The sequence below is a fragment of the Ovis aries genome, chromosome 5, assembly GCF_016772045.2.
Source record: "Ovis aries strain OAR_USU_Benz2616 breed Rambouillet chromosome 5, ARS-UI_Ramb_v3.0, whole genome shotgun sequence".
Taxonomy (NCBI): domain Eukaryota; kingdom Metazoa; phylum Chordata; class Mammalia; order Artiodactyla; family Bovidae; genus Ovis; species Ovis aries.
In genome coordinates, this window is record NC_056058.1 from 4,309,168 (window position 1) to 4,330,208 (window position 21,041).

The window sequence follows — 21,041 nt, forward strand, 5'->3', positions numbered from 1 at the left end:
ACCTGCCACAGCTAGGGGAAGCCGGCACGCAGCGACAGAGACCCAGCACAGCCAATAATAAATTAATTTTTAAAAATTTAATGTCTAAAAAAAGACCAAAGGGCAAAGAATACACAATGGAGAAAGGATAGTCTCTTCCATAAATGGTGCTGGGAAAACTGGACAGCCACATGCAGAAAATAGACCACCATCTCATACCATACACAAAATATCATCTCCAAGTGGATTAAAGACTTAAATGTACGACCTGAAACCATAAAATTCCTGGAAGAAAACATAGGCAGTACACTCTGTGACATCAGTCTTAGCAGTACTTTTCCAGCTATGTCTCTAGATAGGAAAAAGAAACAAAAGCAAAAATAAGCAAACGGGGCTACGTGAAACGCAAACGTTTATGCACAGCAAAGGAAACCATCAGAACGACGAACAGACAGCCCACAGAATGGGAGAAGATGCTTGCAAACAACGTATCTGCTAAGGGGTTAATATCCAAAATACACAAGGAACTCAACAACCAAAGCAAAAGGAACCCAGTATAAAGATGGGCAGGGCAGCAGAACAGACGTTTCTCCAAAAAAGACATACAGCCCACCAACAGGCCATGCGAAGATGGTCGACATCCCTAATTAGTCAGTTCAGTTCAGTCGCTCAGTCGTGTCCGACTCTGCGACCCCATGAAATCACAGCACACCAGGCCTCCCTGTCCGTCGTTAACTCCGGAAACGCAAAACTGCAGTGAGATCTCATCTCACGCCTGTCAGAATGGTTATTATCAAAAAGGCAAGAAACGAAAAGTGTTGGCCAGGATGTGGGGAGAAGGGGACCCTCATGCACTACTGGTACGATGTAAGCTGGCACAGCCCCTGTGAAAAACAGTATGGAGGTTTCTTTACAAAAAGAGAATTTAAGACTAGGGACTTCCCTTCTGGTCCAGTGGCTAGGATTCCCAGTGCAGCGGGCCTGGGTTTGATCCCTGGTCAGGGAACTAGATTCTAGGTGCTCCACTAAAAAACCTTGCATGCTGCAAGGAAGATGGGGGCGCCCGTGACACAACCGAGACCCGGCTCAGCCAAGAGCATAAATAAAAATATTCTCTAAAATTAAGAGTAAAAGCACCTCATGATCCAGCTATTCCACTTCTGGGTATTTATCCCAAGAATCTGAAGACACTAATTCAATGTGTGGAATTTAACTGAAGCACTGTGCTGTACAGCTGAAGCTGACACAACACTGTAAGTCAACCCTACTTCATTAATAAAGATGCACATATATGTCCGTACCTGCAAGTTCACTGCAGGGTCACTCACAACAGCCAAGACACACGGACAACCTGAGTTCCCATCAACAAACGAATGAATGAAGAAAAAAAGGTGTGGTGTATGGGCACAACAGAATACTAGCCAGCCATAAAAAAGAATGAAATGCTGTCATTCGAAACAGTGTGGATGGACCTTAAGGATGTCATGCTACGTGAGATACGTCAGATGGAGAAAGACCAATACTGTATGATTTCACTCTTACGTGGACTGTAAAATAAATAACCAAACAAAACCAGACAGATACAGAGAACAGAGTAGGGGTTACCAGAGAGGAAGGAGCAGGGGGTGGGGAGGGAGAAACGGGTAAAGGGAATCAACCCACTGGATGGTAACTAAATTTTTGCAGGTGCACAAACTATAGGGGAAGGCAGAAATAGAAATAGAATGTTGTACACATTAAACTTATATAAGGTTATAAACCAATGTCACCTCAATTAAAAAAAATTAAAAAGAAAACAATGGCAGAAGCCAGACATGAAAGACCACGTATTGTACGATTTCACTTATATGAAGCGTCCAAAACAGGCAAATCCAGAGACAGAAAGCAGATTAGTGGTTGCTGGGGGACGAGGGGAAGGAGCAGGGCATGACTCTCCTGGGGATGGGTCTCCTTCTGCAGGGAGGAAACGTTCTCGAACTAGACAGACAGAGGTGGCGGCTGCACAAACGCATATGTGCTGAATGCCTCTGACCTGTGTGCTCTAAAATGGAAACTCCATGCTATGTGACTCTCACCACAACAAAACAATACACAAGAGAGAAGAAAAGCGTTCCCAAGGCTCTGGCAATGAGCAAAAGGCATATTAGTGAGGAGGTGAGCGGTGGATGAGACCTGCAGGCGCCTGTCCCGACCCCCCGCCTGCAGGACCACGGCCTGGAGCGGGGTGGTCACCGAGGACCACATTGTGGCGCAGAGCAGCATCATGTAACTGGGCAGCCGCCACGATCCCACCACGGTCCCACACGTGTACACAGAAGAGAAACACAGACTGCTGATAGGAGACCCTGGGCCATGTGGCTTCTTGGCCATGGCATGCCCCGTCTCAGGGCAGCCCACGGTTGACCTGCTGGGCACCCACTCCAGGAGCTGGGGCGCCTCGGCCCACGTCAGAGCCTGTGACCTGGCAGACAGCAGCACCACAGCCACAGCTGCGGCCTTCCTGGGGTCTAAGAAGCGTTTCAAAAAATGCAAAGTACTGGCCAACTTCTAAATTTTGTTTTTGAAATTAACTTAAACATCAGAATTTGCTGGCTCCTCCTGAAACGCTGAAAGTGCCAACAACTTGGGGCCTGGACTCTGGCTCACGATTTATTATCAGCCAGTGCAGGGCCATGTTCCCCGCACCGGGTCGTGGGGTCAGCATGGGTCCCCTCATGCCCCATGTGTGAGCCTGGGTTGTGAGCGGTCAGCCAGCCTGAGGTCACCCAGTTGGCTGCAGACCCGGGGCTGCCAAGTCCAGCTTGTCCCTGCTGTTCTTCCCTCCAGCTCAGCAGCTGCACGGACTGACCCAAGGCCTGGAGGGAGGAAGACCCCACCCCACCCCTAGAACCAGGCCAACTAGAGCAAGAAGGTACAGAGATAGGAGGCTGCAGGTGGGCCAAGTGAGGCCCGGAATGCAGGCCTCACCCTGAGCCAAACCCCTGGAAATGCACTGCTGCCTGTCCAGCGTTTAACCACTAGTGGCTCCAGCCAGCGTGGACACTGGGAGGTCTGCAAGGCCCCAGGGAGGGGACAGTGGCAGACAAGAGGCCAGCAGCCAGGCCCAGGTCCATGTGTGCTCAAGAGCCAGGGCTTCCTAGGGGAAAGCCCACCGGGAGGGTCCACCAGGCACTGCCCGGGGCCTGCAAAACGGGAGGCCCAAACAGGCAGCTGGAAATATGGGGAGCCTGCCGAACAAGGGTGCTGGAAAGGGGGCTGGCAGGGAAGCCAGCAGGGCCTGGGAGGAACTCTGTAGCTCACTGCTCACTCATCAACATAAAGAGGTCCTGGGGCACTCCAGGCCCTGGCTGGGCGGTGCCATGCACAAAACAAGCAGGAAATGGGGCGGGGGCGGGGGGGGGGGGGGGGGGGGGCAGGCGGCCAGGGAGGTGAGCCTGGAGCTGGGAGGAGCTCTCTAGGCAGGAGGCCCGGCCAGTGCAAAGGCCCTGGGGTCGGAGTGAGCATGACATGGGGAGGGCCAGTGTGAAAGGGAACACGGGGCCAGGCCAGGCCAGCCACCGTGGTGCAACCCGGTGCGGGGGGCAGGGCTTGAACCTCATGGGATCTCACTTGGTGTGACGAGAAGCCACAAGCAGTACGAAATAAAGCCAGTGACCTGGGACTTCCCTCGTGGTCCAGGGACTGATAATCCACGCTCCCAATACAGGGGCTCAGGTTTGATCCCTGGTCAGGGAACTGGATCCCACACATTGCAACTAAGAATTCGCATGTTCCACCTGAGAGTTCACAGGCTGCAGCTAAAGAAGCTGCAGCTGAGATGTGGTGCAGCCAGAAAATAAATTAAGATTTTTAAATAAATGAATAGAGCCATGACTTTAGCCGTCTCCCTCTGCAGAGTGCCAGGGCAGGGAGGAGATGGACAGAGGAGTCAGTCAGGCAAGCGAGGGGCGGCAGGCAGGGCACAGGGCAGGAGGCCTTAGACCCCCAACCCCAGCCCCCTTCCAGGATGGGGCCCAAGGCGACGTGGAGAGATGAAAGGGCGTGTAGGCAGGAGAAGAACTGCCCAGGGCAGGCGGGGCCCGGACGCTTGCCTGCCCAGGGACCAAGTGCTCGCAGCTGGCACCCCTCCCTGGGTGCACTTGCAGCTTCCCAGCAGGTCCCAGCCGGGTGTCAACAGGCAAATGGGTGCCCCCAGTCTTCACCCACCACCCCTGGCTGGTCACCAGGCTCTTTCTGTCTGTCCTGCTCACCTCCCCATGCCATGCTGGCCAGCCTTCCTCCCAACATCTCCCTCCTTCTCACCCAGATCCCAACTCAGGCCATGCGACTGCTCCTTGAACAATTATGACAGGGGCCCCAGGGAGCTCCCTGGTGCTCCAGTAGCCAAGACTCAGAGTTCCTGATGGAGGGGGCCTGGGTTCAATCCCTGGTCAGGGAACTAGACCCTTCACACCACAACTAAGACCTGCACGCATGCCTGCCCAGTCGCTTCAGTCCTATCCAACTCTGACCCTACGGACTGCCGCCCTCCAGGCTCCTCTGTCCAGGTGATTCTCCAGGAAAGAATACTGGAGTGAGCTGCCACGCCCTCCTCCAGGGGATCTTCCCAACCCAAGGAGCGAACCTGCGGCTCCCGCATTGCAGGCGGATTCTTTACCACTGGGCCGCTGGGGAAGCCCAACTAAGACCTGGCGCAGCCAAATAAAGCAAATAAATAAAAATAAATTTAAAGAGAGAAGAAAGGTGCTCCAGCGGTCTCCAGGGCCAGTCACCTGCCGCTCCCCTGCTCCAGCGGCTGTGCCCCTCACTGCAGGCTCCCTGCCAGCGCCCTAAGGATGAAGGCCCACGTGCCTTCAGGGGCACAAGGCCAGGACAGGCGCCCTCAGGATCCTGTCTCCTCGGTCCCCACCTTCTCAAGTGCACCCTCCCCCATGCCAAGCCTCTGCAGCTGCTGTGACCTCTGCTAGGGGAGCCCTCACCCACTCCCTGGGCAAACTTCACTCAGGGCACCACTAAGCCCCATGTGGTCCCCTGCCCCAGGAGCAGCTGGAGCCTGGCACCTCCAGCACCATGCAGGCTCAGAGCAGGCCTCTGGACGAGGGGGGTCACCTCTCTAGCCTGATGCTCGTGGCTGCCCTGGCGAGGGGACCTCCCCCGCCTTGCTTCACTCCCCCCCCAGCCTCCAGCCTGTGGTCCCCTCCCAGCTCCCTCCCACATGACTTTTTAAGGACTCAGGGCCCCTGCTTCTCACGGGTCGCCCCATCTGGGGAGGCCCTGGATGCCAAGTGAGCTGGCAACACCAGCGTGCCACCTGGTCCTGCGGAATGCTCTTCGTGATGCTCATGGGACCCTCCTCCACCCCAGCACCCCTCCCCAGGCTCACGTCCCCCCAGACACTCCATTCCACTCCCCCGCGCCTCCCGCCGCTGGCAGACGACACCATGACCCCTCCTGCACAGCAGTCAGAAAGCCGAGGGCGGTCACGTTCTTCTCTGGGCCTCCAGCCGTGGCTGGCCTCATGGCCACTTCTCTGCCACCGCTCCTGGGCCCCCAGACCTCCCTCTCACCGTGGTCATGTTCCAGGCGTCCCCCTCCACACTCCATGCCGCAGGACATGCCGTTCCTCCTCCTCTCAAAGACACTGTCGCTCCCCACCCGCTTCCTGTCCCACCACAGAGCTCTCCTCCTCCAGGCAGCACTCCTGGCTTGGCCTCGCCCTCCAGTAACCTCTGCTCCTCTCTCCGTCAGTAGCTCCTCAGGGCAATCGGCAGGCACAGTGTGTGCAGAAACAGTCCTAATGGCTATTCACACGCTGACAGGGTTGACCCCCTCCACAGCACATCTGAGGGGTGGCGATGGGGAAACTGACAGGGGCCAGTTATGTGACTGTCCTGGGTCACACAGCCGGCAGAAGGGGAGCGGAACTTCACACTGTTAGGATGGCAACAATACCCAAAGCAACCTTCAGAGTCAACGCAACCCGCACAAAAATCTCAACAATGTTTTTGGCAGAAATAGAAAAATCCACTGTAACATTCATATGGAATCTCAAGAGACCCCAAATAGCCAAGAGCATCTTTAAAAAGAAGAACAAAGTTGGAGGACTCACACTTCCTGATTTCTTTCTCTTTTTTTTAAAGAATTATTTATTTATTTGAGGCTTCCCTGGTGGCTCAGATAGTAAAGAATCCGCCTGCAATGAAGGAGACCTGGGTTCAACCCCTGGGTCAGGAAGATTCCCTGGAGAAGGGAATGGCTACCTACTTCAGTATTATTCTTGCCTGGAGAATCCCATGGACAAAGGAGCCTGGCGGGCTGGTCCATGGGGTCGCAAACAGCCGGACATGGCTGAGTGGATAACACACACACACATTTGTTCATTTGGCCACTTTAGGGATCTCTGACCTTCATCGCCGATGAGAAATCTTTAGATGTGGCATGTGGCATCTAGTTCCCTGACCAGGGATCAGACCTGGACCCCCTGCATTGGGAACACAGTCTCAGCCACTGAACCACCAGGGGAATCTCCTGATTTTTAAACTCGCTGCAAAGCTACAGCAACCGAGACAGGGTGACACTGACATAGAGACGTGTTCACCGGCGGAGCAGGAGAGCGAGCCCAGAAATGAGCTCTCGCGTACACGGTCAAATGACTTTTGACAAGGTTGCCAAGAACGTTCAATAAGGAAAGAACAGTCTTTTCAACAAATAGTGCTGGGAAAACTGGATGTTCACATGCAAAAAAACTGAGGCTAAACCACTTCTTATATCACATACAGAAATTAACTCAACATGCATTCCAGACCTAAAGCTAAAACTATAAAACTATAACTTTATAACAAAAACTATAAAATCTAAGACTCCAAAGAAAGCAGAGGAAAAGTCTCATAACGTTAGATTTGGCAATGACTTCTTGGCTATCACACCAAAAGCACAGTCAACAAAAGAAAAATATATATAAATTGGACTTTCCCAAAATTGAAAACATTTGTGTATCAAAGGACACCATCAACAGAGTGAAAAGGCCCCACTCCCATGGAATGTGAGAAAATGCTTGCAAATCAAGTATCTGATAGGGATTAATATTCAGAATATATACACGGAACTCTAAAACTCAACAGCAAAAAACAACTTAATTCAAAAATGGGCAAAGTAACACACACAGAGAGAATCTGAAAAGATATATGCTCTCTTATGTTCATTTCCGCACTATTTACAATGGCCAAGATATGGGAACACTCTGAGTGCCCATCGATGGAAAAATGGATAAAAAAATGTTTTATATATATGCATTTATACATACATACACAGCACTGCTCAGCCATAAAGAAGAATGAAGTCGCACCATTTGAGACAACATAGATGGATACGAGTGTTACGCTATGTTAGCTGAGTCAGATGAAAAAAAACAAATACTGTATGATTTCACTCGTATCTGGAATCTTAAAAAAAAAAATGAACAAACAAAAACTCATAGATAGAGAAACAATTGGCAATTTCCAGAGGGAGAAGGGGTTGAGGTGGACAAACGGGTGAAGGGCTCAACCGTGGTGACGAACGGTAGCAACCTGTGCTGGGGATCACTCTGCAGTGAACGCAGCAATGAACAAGAAGAGACTTAAAACTTACATTAAAAAAAAAAGGGGGGCAGAGGACCCAATAGATATCTCTCCAAAGAAAGCATACAAACGGCCAACACGTGCATGAAGAGACGTTCAGCATTACCAATCATTAGGCAGACGCAAGTCAGATCCACAATGAGATGCCACCTCACACCCACAGGATGGCTGTAATCAAAAAGCCATACACAGAAAGTGGTGGTGAGGGCGTGAGACAACTGGACCCCTGTGCCCTGCTGGCAGGAAGGCACAGCCCCCGTGGAAAACAGCATGGAGGTTCTCCAAAAAAACGAAACACCGCGTGACCACATTACTCAGCGATCCTGCTTTTGGGTATATGACCCCCGAAATGGGAGCAGACATTTGTACATTAGTGTTCACAGCAGCATTACACACCAGGGCCAAAAGGTGCAAGGGAACCAAGTGTCCACTGAAGAATGAACAGATAAACAAATGAGGTCCATTCGTACAATGAAATATTATTCAACTTTGAAAAGAAAGGAAATTCTGACACACAGTACTACACCATGGATGGACTTTGAGGACACTATGCTAAGTGAAAACAAGCCAGTCACACACAAAAAAAAAAACATTATGAGTCAGTCCACTTACATGAGGTCTCTAGAGCAGTCAAATTCATAGAGACAGCAAGTGTTTAATATGAGAACAGAGGACTTCCCTGCTGCTCTAGTGGTTCAGAATCCGCCTGCCAATGCAGGGGACACGGAGTTCAAGCCTCAGTCCGGGAAGATCCCGTGTGCCGCAGGGCAACCGAGCCTGTGTACCACAGCTGCTGAGCCCACGTGCTGGGGCCTGAGCGCTGCGACCCACCGAGGCCCAAGGGTCCACGCTCCGCAGCAAGAAGTGCCGCAGCGAGAGGCCGGTGCGCGGCAACCAAGAGCAGCCCTCGCTCGCCGCAACTGGAGAGCGCCTGCGCGCCGCAAGGAAGACCCAGCGCGGCCCAGACTGAAGCTGTATACACAGAATCCCCCTGGCGATGCAGGGGTCTGGGGCTTGATCTCAGGAAACTACGATCCCACGTGCCATGGAGCAACTCAGCCCTGACGCAGATCAAAAAATAAATCCTTTAAAGACAAACAGCACAAAATCAGACTCCCAAACGTGGAAAGGAGTGAACCCCCCCCCCCCCAGGAAAGCTGAACAGAGAGTTTCTAAGCTGTTTCTTGGCGACTGCCACGTGTCTAGTCAGGGCACGTGGGGGCAAAGGGCAAGACCCTGCCCTCACGGCTGCCCCCCGGGTCACCCTGGTGCCCAGGAGGTGTGAGGTCAAGTGCTTCGGGTGGGCACGTCATCCAACCTGTACAACTCTACACGTGGGAAACTGAGGCACAAGAGGAGGTGTCATCTGGGGGAAGCCAGCAGAGGCAGGGCTTTGAGCCACAAGAAAAGCCACTTTAGCCTTGCATGGGGAAGGAGAAAATGGGCTCTTGGGCACAAGTGACCCCCTCCATCCCCACAGGCGCCTGTTACCCTCAGGGCTCCTTCCTCCGCATGCGCTGAGCCTACAGGGACGAAATGAGCATCTCCCCGGCACCAAGGCCACTGGCCCCATAAAGCTCTCTGGAGGCTGTGCACTGAGTCTGTGATGATGTAACGAGCTGCTCCCATCCTAACTACAGCCATCAAAGCCCTCCCGCCTGGGACAACAGAAGCGATCAAAACACCACAGGGCTCCCGGGTGCAAAAGGACCCGTGAGGAGGGCCGCCCAGGTTTTTGTCTCCAAGTCACTTGAGAAACACTGAACTTGACCTCTAAAGTGGAAGAGGCTCTGGTCAGCCTGGACCAGGGCACAGCAGCCCCTCAGAGGCTCCGGCAGGGCGGACGACCCTCGGTCTTGGCGGGGCATGCTCCACCTCCCCGTGTCCCCCGCCCGAGGACTAGCCAGCCCTGCAGAGCCAGCCCTGGGCACTCTGCCTGGCTAGGCCGACACTTCCTCCCTGAGATTTCCGGGCGAAGGACCAGCTGGCACGCACCCAAGCACCCTCTGCGCCCAGGTGAGCTGCGTCAGATGCACAGAGGCAAACAGAGTGCTTAGGGTTTTCTGTTTTCAATTCTCATCAAAGTTTTGATATATAAACAATTTCTTTTTTTATTTAAAAAAAAAAAAAAAACATGACAGAGTGCATCCCTGCAAGCCCAGCTGGCCAGGAAAGGCAGTCTGCAAAAACTCTCCTGGAGCTTCTCCCTGGGTGAGCATCCTTGCAGGAGCAGGGCAGCTCAGGAGGCTGGAACCAGGGATGGAGGCTCAGATGCTCCACAGCCATCGGGGGAAAAGATCTGTCCACAGCAGAGACTCACCCCTCTGGAGAGGAGGCCAGGCCCCGGCTTTGGGATGAAACCCTTGTGAGCTCTGGGTTGTCGGCATGGGACCGCCCAACAGAGAAGAAAGAATTTCACATATGAAATTAGAACTCAAGCCTCTTATCTGTTGTGGAAATGCCTTTCCTCATTACAGGGGCCACTGGAACATGACGTGAAAGCGATTTCATATAAACCTCCCCTGTCAGCCCCCTTGGGAACCAGCTTCCTGATTCTTGGGTGAAAGAACTTTTGCCAAGTCAGCAAGTCCTGGTCTGGAAGGAGCTGGGTGTTCATTCCCTAGCACGCAGTCCCCTCCCAGGCCCCTGCAGCCCCTGCCCTCACTCTCCTCAGGCCTGTCCCCATCTGGTGGCTGGAGGGGTCTCTGCTAAAACGACATCACAGGTCACTGCCCTGCTCACCACCTTCCTGCAGCACCCCGCCACCAGACTCTGACCCATCACAGGGGCTCATGACACATCGCCCGCAGCTGGGCCAGACTCTCCCTAACAACAGGCCTCACCCACCTCCCCCCAGCTCCACGGTTCACTCTTGTGCCTTGTGGCTCAGCCTGAATGCCTTCTCCCCCAGAGGGCCCCCCACTCCCAGCCCATTTCCCTCGCACAGCCATGACCTCAGGGTGAGGACCAGCTAGCTGCTGGCATGGTTCCTCCCTGGGGCAGGGATTCCAGGTGACTTGTTCTGTAGGGAATCCCCAAGGCCCAGCACTAAGTAGGTGCTCAATGAGTACTAACTGAATGGATCAACGTTCCAGTCCAAGCCCCGGCCCCTGCCTGGAGACCTCACTGGGGGCCCAGTGCGTCCCATGTCCCCCGACCCAGGTCAAACAGGCACCATACTGCCCCATGCCCTCCCCAGCGCCCACGGGGGTCTGCCAGTCCACCCCTAATACGTCGTACATGGTCAACAAACTCCATGTTTATCCTTCAAACTGCAGAAACACTGGAGTTCCGGGAAGACCTCACTAGCCGCCTGGCTCCGGGCCCCTCACCCTGGGTACACAGACATTCCCTGGGGGAAACAGGACCTCACGCCACAGTCCCAAAGCCTAAGGGGAGAAGCCGGACGGTGTGGTGGGAAGCTGGCCCTTTCAGAGGACACCTGCACCTAGAAGATTCCAGAATGGATTAGTGATAGGCCTGCCCTCGGGGAGGTCACAGTCCAGTGTCTGCTCAGTGCCTGTGGAATCCCCACTCGGGGCTGGCTGAGTGTATCTGCCTGCTGCCAAGTGCCTGCTGGGCACCTGCTGGGCACACCCTGTGCGCCTGCTGAGGGCCTGCTACATGCCCATCGGTCGTCCACTACTGCCTGCGGAGCACCTGCGGAGCACACTGTGGACCTGCTGAGCACCTGAGGAGCACCTGCGGAGCACCTACGGAGCACACTGAGCACCTGCTGAGCACGAGCCAAGCGCCTCCTGCATGCCTGCCTTTGGACCACCCAGTGCCCGCTGAGCGCTGCCATCCGTTCCCCGTGCACACACCTCCAGAATCTCAGCGACGGCAAGCGCACAGTGAGCGGCTATGTGCGAGCCCCATTCCGGACACACTCCACGGGTTAACCCATCTCAGTCTCACCACAATCCTGTGAGGCAGACAGCACCGTGACCCCCAGAGCCCCCCAGGGCTAAACTCACCCGGGAGGAGGCAGGAAGACACCCAGCGGCAGGCCCACTCCGCACCCTCGCCACCGCCATCCCAGGCATTTTCTCTCCTCCGTGCCCAGCTGAGAACCCTGAGGAGGAAGCCCCAGCTACCCTTCACTTCCATCTGGCAAATAATAAATATTGACTCTCTCTGAATCCTCGGCCCACGAGGCACGCGGTGGCTTCCTTGTTTGCACACCTGGACCCCCAGCCAGCCGGCAGCACCAGAGCCACACCTGGCCAGGGCAGGGCAGACCCCCTGCTCTGGGACAGGGCTGGATGTGGTGGAGGGAGGGAGGCGAGGAGAGGGGGTCCGAGACACTCCAGCCAGAAACGTGGGGCAAACCCATCCAACGAGCTCCAAGGTGAGCTGAGGCTGCCCCATCCCCACCCCTTCCTCCCCGGCTCCCCCATCACAGCTGGAGCGGCCCCACCTCACTCTCCTTGCTGCTTACCTCTGAATAAACCCTGTCCTCACTACCTCTTTTGTTGCGGGTTAGTCACTAAGTCGTGTCCGACTCTCTGCAACCCCATGGACTGCTCTGCCAGGCTCCTCTGTCCACGGGATTTCCCAGGCAAGAGTACTGGAGTGGGGTGCCATTCCCTTCTCTAGGGGGTCTTCCCAACCCAGGCATCAAACCCACATCTCCTGCACAGCAGGCAGATTCTCGCTGCTGAGCCATAGACAGAAGCCCCCGTTATTTCCTCTGAACTGCCCCAAATTGGCTAGCCCTCTGTCCTCACCATGACCAAGTCCAGGGTGCTGCACCCCCTCCCTGCTGCAGGGGCCGCGGAGACAGACGCAGAGCGGGCCAGGCGCAGGGAGCCCCCGCGAGCCTCCCGGGCCGAGGAGTCAGAGTCAATATTTATTATTTGCCAGATGGAAATCAAGTATAGCTGGGGCTTCCTCCTCGGGAACACAATGAACCCCTGATTTGCAAAACACCAGGGGAGACCTCCACGGTCCTCAACAGATGGACAGCACTCGAAGCTCAGCCTTGGACAAGAGTCTTCAGTGGCTGCCTTAAGAAAAATGTGAGCCCCGGCTTCAGACACAGGGTCGATCCCAGCACCTCCACACCCAGCAAACCGCCCAGTGCCCTGCCAGGCCCTGGCTCCTCCTCTGTGCGCCCAGGGAAACCACGGGCTCGTCTCGGAGGGACTGCGACAAGTCGCTGGGCATTTGCATCCGGGCTCCAGCAAGTCTGGCCCCTCACATTCCCACACCTTCGTGTCGCTCACGTCGCCATCCTGCTGGAAACTCCATAACACTCCACGGCCCACCCACCGGGCCTGGCCTGGGGTCCTCTTCCCCCCTCACCCCTGCCTTCCGCCCAGGCCCCCTGCCCGTGCAGAGTCCTCAGCAGTCCCCTCCACACACAGGGTTCCAGCAGCCTGGAAGGTTCTGTCCTGCCTGGAGCAGTGGGCCAACACCCGGAGCCACGTGAGACAGGAGAAAACATGTAAGGGGGTAGGGGACTTCCCTGGCGGTCCAGGGGTTGGGACTGTGCGCCCAATGTTGCGGGGGTGGGGATAAGTGATTCCTGGTCGGGGAACTAGGATCCCACATGCTGCAAGGTGTGGCCAAAAAAAAAAAAAAGAAAACATTTGGGGCCTGAGTCTGTCCGACTGGGGTCAAATCCCAGCTCTCCCGCCTCTAATGCTCTGTGACCTTTGCTCCCTGAGCCGCTCCATAAACCCAGGAGGAGGCCATCGGCCGCCTAGGGTGTGGTCAGGGCGCCAGGCTTGGGGTGTGCACCTCAGGGAACTGGGGCCTCCACCAACCCCTTCGCACCTGCACAGCCCTGGCACGGGGGACGCAGAAGCAGGGCTTCTCCGCCTGAGCGCCGCTGGCATCAGGGGCCTCATGGGTGCTGCCCTGTGCGGAGCAGCACCCCCAGCCTCCACCCACCACGGGCCAGGTGCACACCCTGCCCCGAGCTGCGACCACCCGAAACGCCCCCAGATGTGACCGAAAGCCCCCCGAGGCAGAGCCAGCCAGAGCGCGCACCCCGCGGGGCCCGTTTCTATGCCCCCACCAGTGAGCTCCCACTGGGCTTCCCTGGTGGACCAGACGGTAAAGGACCTGCCTGCCATGAAGGAGACCCAGGCTCCACCCCTGGGTCGGGAAGATCCCCTGGAGAAGGAAATGGCACCCCACTCCAGTATTCTTGCCTGGAGAACCCTATGGACAGAGGAGCCTGGCGGGCTACAGTCCATGGGGTCGCAAAGAGTCAGTCATGACCGAGCAACTAACACACACACCACTGCGGTCAGGCCAGTCTCTCCCCAGGCCAGACCCCAGCCCTGACATGCACATGGCGTTTTCTAAAAGGTCCCTGTTTAAAAAGAAATGCCCAACACCAAGGACTCTGCATCCCGACCCTCTCATGGGACGGCACGGAAGGGAGACCATACCACCGAGCTGAAACCGGGATGCCCCCGGGGCCAGGGACGGCAGAGGAGGGCCAGCACACAGCCTTCCATGACATCCGCAGCGGGCCTGCTCGGGCCCGGAGTAACCCGAGCAACCCTGTACCCCCAACCAGGACCAGAAGGCCCGCGGTGTCAAGAAGAGGCACCCGACACTGCGCCCAGGCCAGCCTCAGGAAGTGACGGCAGACCCTCCCTGGCCGCATGGACCACGTGACCACCACAGCACTCACCGAGGCCAGACAGCCCGCTCACTCATGCGATGGAGGCCAGCCATCTCCCCGGCCTGGCAAAGCCCTGGTGAGCCCGCTGCCTGGGCCTCCCAGCAAGGCCTGCGTGGCAGGGGCCTCAGATCTCCACTCAGAACTCGGGGCCCCACCCGGACCTGCAGAAACAGGATCCTGGGGGAGCCCGGGAATCTGCATCCTTCAGCTCTGAGGTGGTTCAGCAGCCCCCAAGAGTGGCGGAACCACTGCCCACCGCCTTCTCAAGCTTCCTTGTTGCTCTAGGTCAGTGGGGCCCAAACTGTGGGTGAGACTCATTGGCCCAGGGCCAACAAACTCCTCTGCAGGGACACATGGTAGCTATCTGCACCTCCTCAGGTCAACAGGCCTCCGCCGCAATGATTCTACTGCCACAAGCAAGGTATAAATGAATGGGCGTGGCCATGTGCTAATAAAACTTTCTCTACAAAACACAGGCATAGCTTGTCGAACCCTGGATTAACAGGTTATTAAATCAATTTAGTGGGTCCCTGCTGGCATTTTATAATAAACAGAAGGGGCCCAATTATATTAATTTTCCATACACACAGGAGGGCTGAGCTCCTTGGAGAAAACTGTGTCAATTGTATGGTTGGTAGTGGCTGCTGGTATGACCCGAAACACAAATTTCTAACAGTGGGTCCCAGTCAAGGAAGTGAGAAGGTGGCCTGGCCTTGGAACTAGGCCCTGGGTGCCCATGCCGGACCCTCAGCCAGCCACAGACATGTCTGGTTCCACACCTACTGCAGGTCCAGGAAGCATTCCTGGATTACCCCCAGCACATGGGTCCTCCGAGCACTACACACCCTGCCCGTCGGCTACCACCTAGTCAATCCGTAAGCCAGGCAATCGCACTTTCAGGCATATGCTCGCAAGGCAAAAACAGGGGCTTGTGCAAACACTTAAACACACACGTTCACAGAAGCGCCATCCGTGACAGTGAGAGAGTGGAAAGAGCCCACACACCCACTAACAGGTAGCAGACAAGCTAAGGGTGGTCCACCCACATGGCTGAATCGTCACGTGGCCACAGAAAGGAATGCCCCTCGATACAAGCCACAGTGTGCAGAGACCTCAGAAACATCACGCTGAGTGGGAGCAGCCAGACAGGAAAAGCCACGAGCTGCAAGGCCTCGTTTCCACGAAACGTCCAGAGGGCCACTCCACAGAGACAGAAGGCAGATGAGCGGTTCCTGGGGCCGGGGGAGGGGAGGCTGGGGAGTGACAGCTCATGGGGACGGGGTTTCCTCCTGGGGTGACGGGAAGGCTCTGGAACTAGAAAGAGGTGATGGCTGCACAGCACTGCGAATGTCCTAAATGCCACCGAAATGTTACATTAAAGTGGTTCATTTTAAGTGAATTTCACCTCGATTTTTTTTTCAGGATTTTTTTTTTTTTAAGGTCACTCTGGTACTTCCCTGGTGGTCCCCTGGCTTAAGACTCCGAACTCCCAGTGCAGGGGCCCTGAGTTCGATTCCTGGTCGGGGAACTGGATCCCACATGCCACAACTAAGAGTTCACACGCCACAGTTAAAGATCCCACGCGCTGCAGCAAAGACCGAGGATCCCAAGTGCCACGACTAGGACCCGGCAAAGCCAACTAACTAAGTTAAAAATATATACATATTTAAAAAGAAGAAGGCAAGGGCCACTACAGTTTTGTTTTACAGTTTTTATTAAAGAAAAAAAAAGTCACTACTCTGCACAGTTCTGAGGCCCTGGGCTGGCCACGAGCTTCGGAAGGGTTCTCTACACAGGACCCCAGACGGGCAGGGCCACTCATCAGTCCCCTGAGGATGTGTGAGTGGAAAGGTCAGATCAGAACCAGGGCTCCCCAAAGACAGCCTCCTTCCAAATGACCACTGGACAGATTTATCTAGAGTGTGTCCCGTGTCAGCCGCAGAGACTCTGGCAGCCAGCCTGATACGGGCTGCGGCTTTCACAGGGAGAGGAGCCGTAGGCCTTGCACGAAGGTGTATGTGATGGTGTCCCAAGGCTGCTGCCTTCAAGACAAGCACAGTTAATGGCAGGAAATATGGATTCCAGGGTCCAAGTCAAAAGAACAATGTGGGTGTGGCTGGAGAAACTCAGTCACCTTTCAGAGAAACCATGGCCCAAGTGGGGCCAAGCAGCCTCTTGTGAGCAACAGAAGGTTCCAGTTTGTGTTCTTAATTCCTTGTTTCAGACATATCATACACGTTCATCCCAGGGCTGAGCACCAGTTCTGTCTCTTCCCAACTGGGATGCAACTCTGGGCCTCAGTTGCCCCACTGGCCCACAGGCAAAGAAGACACCTCTTCTCCGTGGGCTGGCAGAGTGGGCAGGAGAGGGGGAGCAAAAACCACCCAGTGCCCAGCGTGGAGCAGGAACCAAGCCTGCAAAGAGCAAACGTGACCCACCCACCCAAAATCCTCATCCTGCACCTTTGCCACATTCTAATATTTATTTATTTATTTTTATTCTTTGGCTACGCTGGGCAGCTTGCAGGATCTTAGTTCCCCGGCCAGGGATTGAACCCAGGCCCTCGGCAGTGAAAGCTCATACAGTCTTAACCACTGAACTGCCAGGGAATTCCCATCCCCTGCCCCACTCTGACTGCACTCTTGGTCAGCTCCTTGACAACAAGATGCCCTCTCCTGGGACTTCCCTGCCTGTCCAGCAGTTAAGACTCCGCTCTTCCAACGCAGAGGGCACGGGTTCGATGCCTGGTCAGGGAACTAAATCCCACCTGCCACTCAACACCCCTCCTGCCCTAGGGCCCACGCTCCTGCTCTTGTCTTTCCGGCTTGTCCACTATCCCCACCAGGCCCAGTTCAGAGTGAGAGGCCCCAGTTCCTGACAACGGGTGAAATGACAGGTTCACTTGAGGAAAACATGACCGAGTGAGCTGCCAGAGAAAGACAAGTGTGCACGTCTGTAGGTGACCCCTAAGGCCCACTGCATCACGGCAGCTTCCGCAAGGTACTCAGACTCTGCAGCCCAGGGAAAAGCGTCCTGGGGCTGCCACCATAAACGACTGCCAATGGGGGGAAGGCAGGGGCATAAAACAAGAGGACTTTATTTTTACACAATTCTGGAGGCCAGACACCCAGAATCGAGGTGTGGCAGGGCCACAATGCCTCTGGAGGACCCCGTGTCGCCTCTTTCAGCTTCTGGGGGCTCCGTGCATCCTTGGCCCAGAGCTGCAACACTCCAATCTCTGCCTCCATCATGCACGGCCTCTCCCAAGTGAGTCTGTGTCTTCTCCTCTGTTCGTGAGGGTGCCAGTCATCCGACCACCCTACATTCAGGACAAGCTCATCTAAAGATCTTTACCCTACTCATATCTGCAGAGACTTTTTTCAGAAATCAGTCACACACACAGGTTATTGGGCTCTGCTTGTGGCTCAGACAGTAAAGAATCCTCCTGCAATGCAGGAGATGTGGGTTCCATCCCTGGGTCAGGACAATCCCATGGAGGAGGGCATGGCAACCCACTCCAGTATTCTTGCCGGAGAATCCCATGGACACAGGAGCCTGGCGGGCTGCAGTCCATGGGGTCACAGTCAGCCAGCCACGACTGAGCGACTAACACTTCACTTCACACGTTCTGGAGGGCAGGATGGGGCCTGTCTTCTTCAAAGCCCCCATTCCACCCACTATTGGGCAGGCAGCGCACAAGCGGGAGCGCATGGAAACTGGGGCCTTCTGGAGGCGGGCGACGGTGCATCCCATGCTCTCCACAGAGCAGCTCAGCGAGTCCTGCGTGCATGCGTGTGTGTGTCAAGGCTGCAGATGGCACCAGACACTTGAAGCAGCCGGCACAGAGGCAAACAGTGCCAAAGCCAGGACGGAGGCCAGGACTGGGGGCGGCCTCTACGCTCAGCTAACCCAAGACACCACTGTGCGGTGGCTGCGGCCCAGGGGCCTGGTTTCCCAACAGCCTGTGCAGAGCCACCCCCGTCACAGGGTAGGACCCGGAGAACACCCGCCTTCAGCACAGCGAGAGCCAGCAGCCCCAGCCGGGTCCCCATGGACCGCTTTGTAGGCAGGCTTTTCCTGGCCCAGGCGCTGCTCCCTAGGATGTTCAGTGATCGGTCACAGGCAGAGCCTCCTGTGTCCTGAGCCACTGGCAACTGGGCGACTCGCCCGCATCCCTTGCCCTCACCTCCCACATCCAATCCACCCACACACACAGTCATCTCTGCTGCCAAAATATCACTGATACCCACTGTTCTGGGTCACTGCCATGGACACCTTCTCCATTCTCCAGCCCAAGGCTAACAGCGGCCTCTCGCCCTCTGCCTGCTTCCCTTCTCACCTCTCCTGCCCATTCAGTTCTTGGCCATCTTGGTAAGACACGAAGCATCCTTAAATGATCAAATGGAGAGTCACCACTTGACTGAGCAACTCTACCCCATGGCACAGACACCCAGCGGCAAGGAAGACCTGCGTCTGTACAGGCAACCGGACAGGAACGGCCCCGGCAGCGCTACTCACAATGGCCAAAAAGGCAGGGGCAGCCCAGGCGTCCCCCGGTGAATGAACAGGCGCCCAAAATGTGGTGTCTCCACACAGTGGAGTATCATTCACCTTAAAGAGGAATGAGGCGGGGCTGCCCTGGTGTTCCAGCGGTAAAGAATTCGCCTGCCAATGAGGGCACACGGGCCTGATCCCTGGTCCTGGAAGATCCCACGTGCTGCGGAGCAACTAGGCCCGTGCACCACAACGCCTGAAGCCCCGTGCCTAGAGCCCAGGCTCCAAAACAAGAGAAACCACCCCAGCAAGAAGCCACACTCCGCAGCGAGGACCCAGTGCGGCCAGAGATGGATAATTTTTTAGAAAAGAGCAATGAAGCAAGATGATGGAGAAAGCACGTAACACCACCGAACTGTTCATGACGCTTAAGATAGTAAACGCATGTCGTGTAGGTTTCACCGCTATTTTTCAAAAGGGAAGGGAGGCCTGATACACCCTACAACATGGGTGAACCTCAGAAACACACCGAGTTTACGTCTGAGACATCAGACATGTAAGGCCACATCTTGCATGATCCCATTTCTCTGAAACGTCCAGGACACGCAAACCCACAGGGATGGAGGGTGATCAGTGGTCGCCGGGGGCTTGGGGAGTGACTGTTCATGGGGACGGAAGTTTCTTTTTTTTTTTCCCTAAGTATTTCTTTTTTAATATTTTATTATTCTCATTGTTATTTTCATTTTTCGGCTGTGCCAAGCAGCATGTGGGATCCTGGTTTCCTGACCAGGGACTGAACCTGTGCCCCCCGCACTGGAAGAATGGAGTCCCAACCACTGGCAAGCCAGCAAAGTCCCAGGGACGGGGTTTCTCTCTGGGGTGATGAAAACGTTCTAAAGTCGACAGGTGATGGTTATATAACTCTGTGTATATGGTAAAAACCACTGGATGGTACAGCTTCAATGACTGGTCGGAACGTATTGGGAATGATATCTCAATAAAGCTGCTACAAAAACAAGCAAAGGACCAGGCCGCTGACCATCGCAAATCTTCCCAGGGCTCCTCGCTCAGGGGCCGGTTTCATCTCTCCTCTCTCTCAACATGCAGCTTCAACCATGCCAAGCCCTTCTCACCTTGGGGTCTCTGCACCTGCCTCCCTCACAAGGGACAACCCTCCCCGGCATGGGGGGGATCTGTTTCACTGTCCAAGCGTCAGCCTCCCACCCTAGCCATTCCTAGCACATGGATTTGCTTCTCTCCGAGAGCTTCTGCCTTGTTTATCTGGAGCAAGTCTCTCCTGTCCCATGCTAAAACCACGCTGCCTCTCCAAGAACATGGTCCTCACATGCCTCAGTATGCTGCTGGCTCCACTGTGGTGCTGGAGAAGACTCTTGAGAGTCCCTTGGACAGCAAGGAGATCATACCAGTCAATCCTCAAGGAAATCAACCCTGAATATGCACTGGAAGCTGAAGCTCCAATATTTTGGCCATGTGATGCAAAGAGTTGACTCCTTGGAAAAGACCCTGATGCTGGGAAAGACTGAAGGCTGGAGGAAAAGGGGGCGACAGAGGATGAGATGGTTGGATGGCATCACCGACTCAAAGGACACGAGTGAAGATAGTGGAGACCAGTGAAGGACAAGGAACCCTGGTGTGCTGCAGTCCTTGGGGCCGCAGAGAGCTGGACATGACTTAGCTACTGAACAGCAACCACCCTAGTACCTAGCACTGCCTCTGGGATATGCTGGGCAAGCAAAAATGTCATTTTGTGGAGTAAGCACAGATCAGGATTCTGAGGCCCAGAGAGGGTAAGAAACCCGCCCCAAGTCACACAGTAGAGTGTCACCGCCCTCCCTGCACATCAGGCTGCCCAAGTCCAAGGATGAGGAAGGAAGGTTCACGTGCTCACCCCTCTACCCTGCTGCTCGCAAGGGGACCTCACTCCCCACCCCCCGACCCGACCTAGCCCTTGGGGTCCCTGCCCCGAGTAACATGACAGCATGGATGGGCCCCCAGGCTCAACACCTGCCGGCCACCCTGTCACAGGAGGAGGCTCAGTGGGTACACCCATCACCACAGAAGACCACGGGCAGACAGAGTCAACACGAGTGGCGCCGCTCGCTCCGGGACGGACGGCTGACCGGGAGGAGGCGGCGGCAGGCACGGCGGGTCCCGCGCTGACCGCAGGCGGAGGCAACACCGCAGGCTGCGGCCACGGGGGGTGCGCAGCAGGAGACCCGCCCCGAGCAGGCTCGCCTGCACCACACACCGCAGCTGCGCCACGCGCCACAGGCAGTCCCGGGAAC

At 55.5% G+C, this 21,041-nt stretch overlaps 1 protein-coding gene across 11 annotated transcripts in view; it reads right to left on the reverse strand.

Moving 5' to 3' along the window:
- The window catches only part of CRTC1 (CREB regulated transcription coactivator 1), an 84,931-nt gene that overhangs the window by 60,525 nt on the left and 3,365 nt on the right, over window positions 1-21,041 (reverse strand). Inside the window, exon 1 of one of the 11 annotated variants that reach the window (XM_060416196.1) lies at window positions 11,576-18,562. The exons of the other annotated variants lie outside the window; for them this stretch is intronic. Within the exon in view, the coding sequence (XP_060272179.1) occupies window positions 11,576-11,644 (69 nt within the window). The 5' untranslated portion in view covers window positions 11,645-18,562. Of the gene's footprint in view, window positions 1-11,575; window positions 18,563-21,041 lie in introns of those variants that run through there. 11 annotated transcript variants of the gene reach the window in all.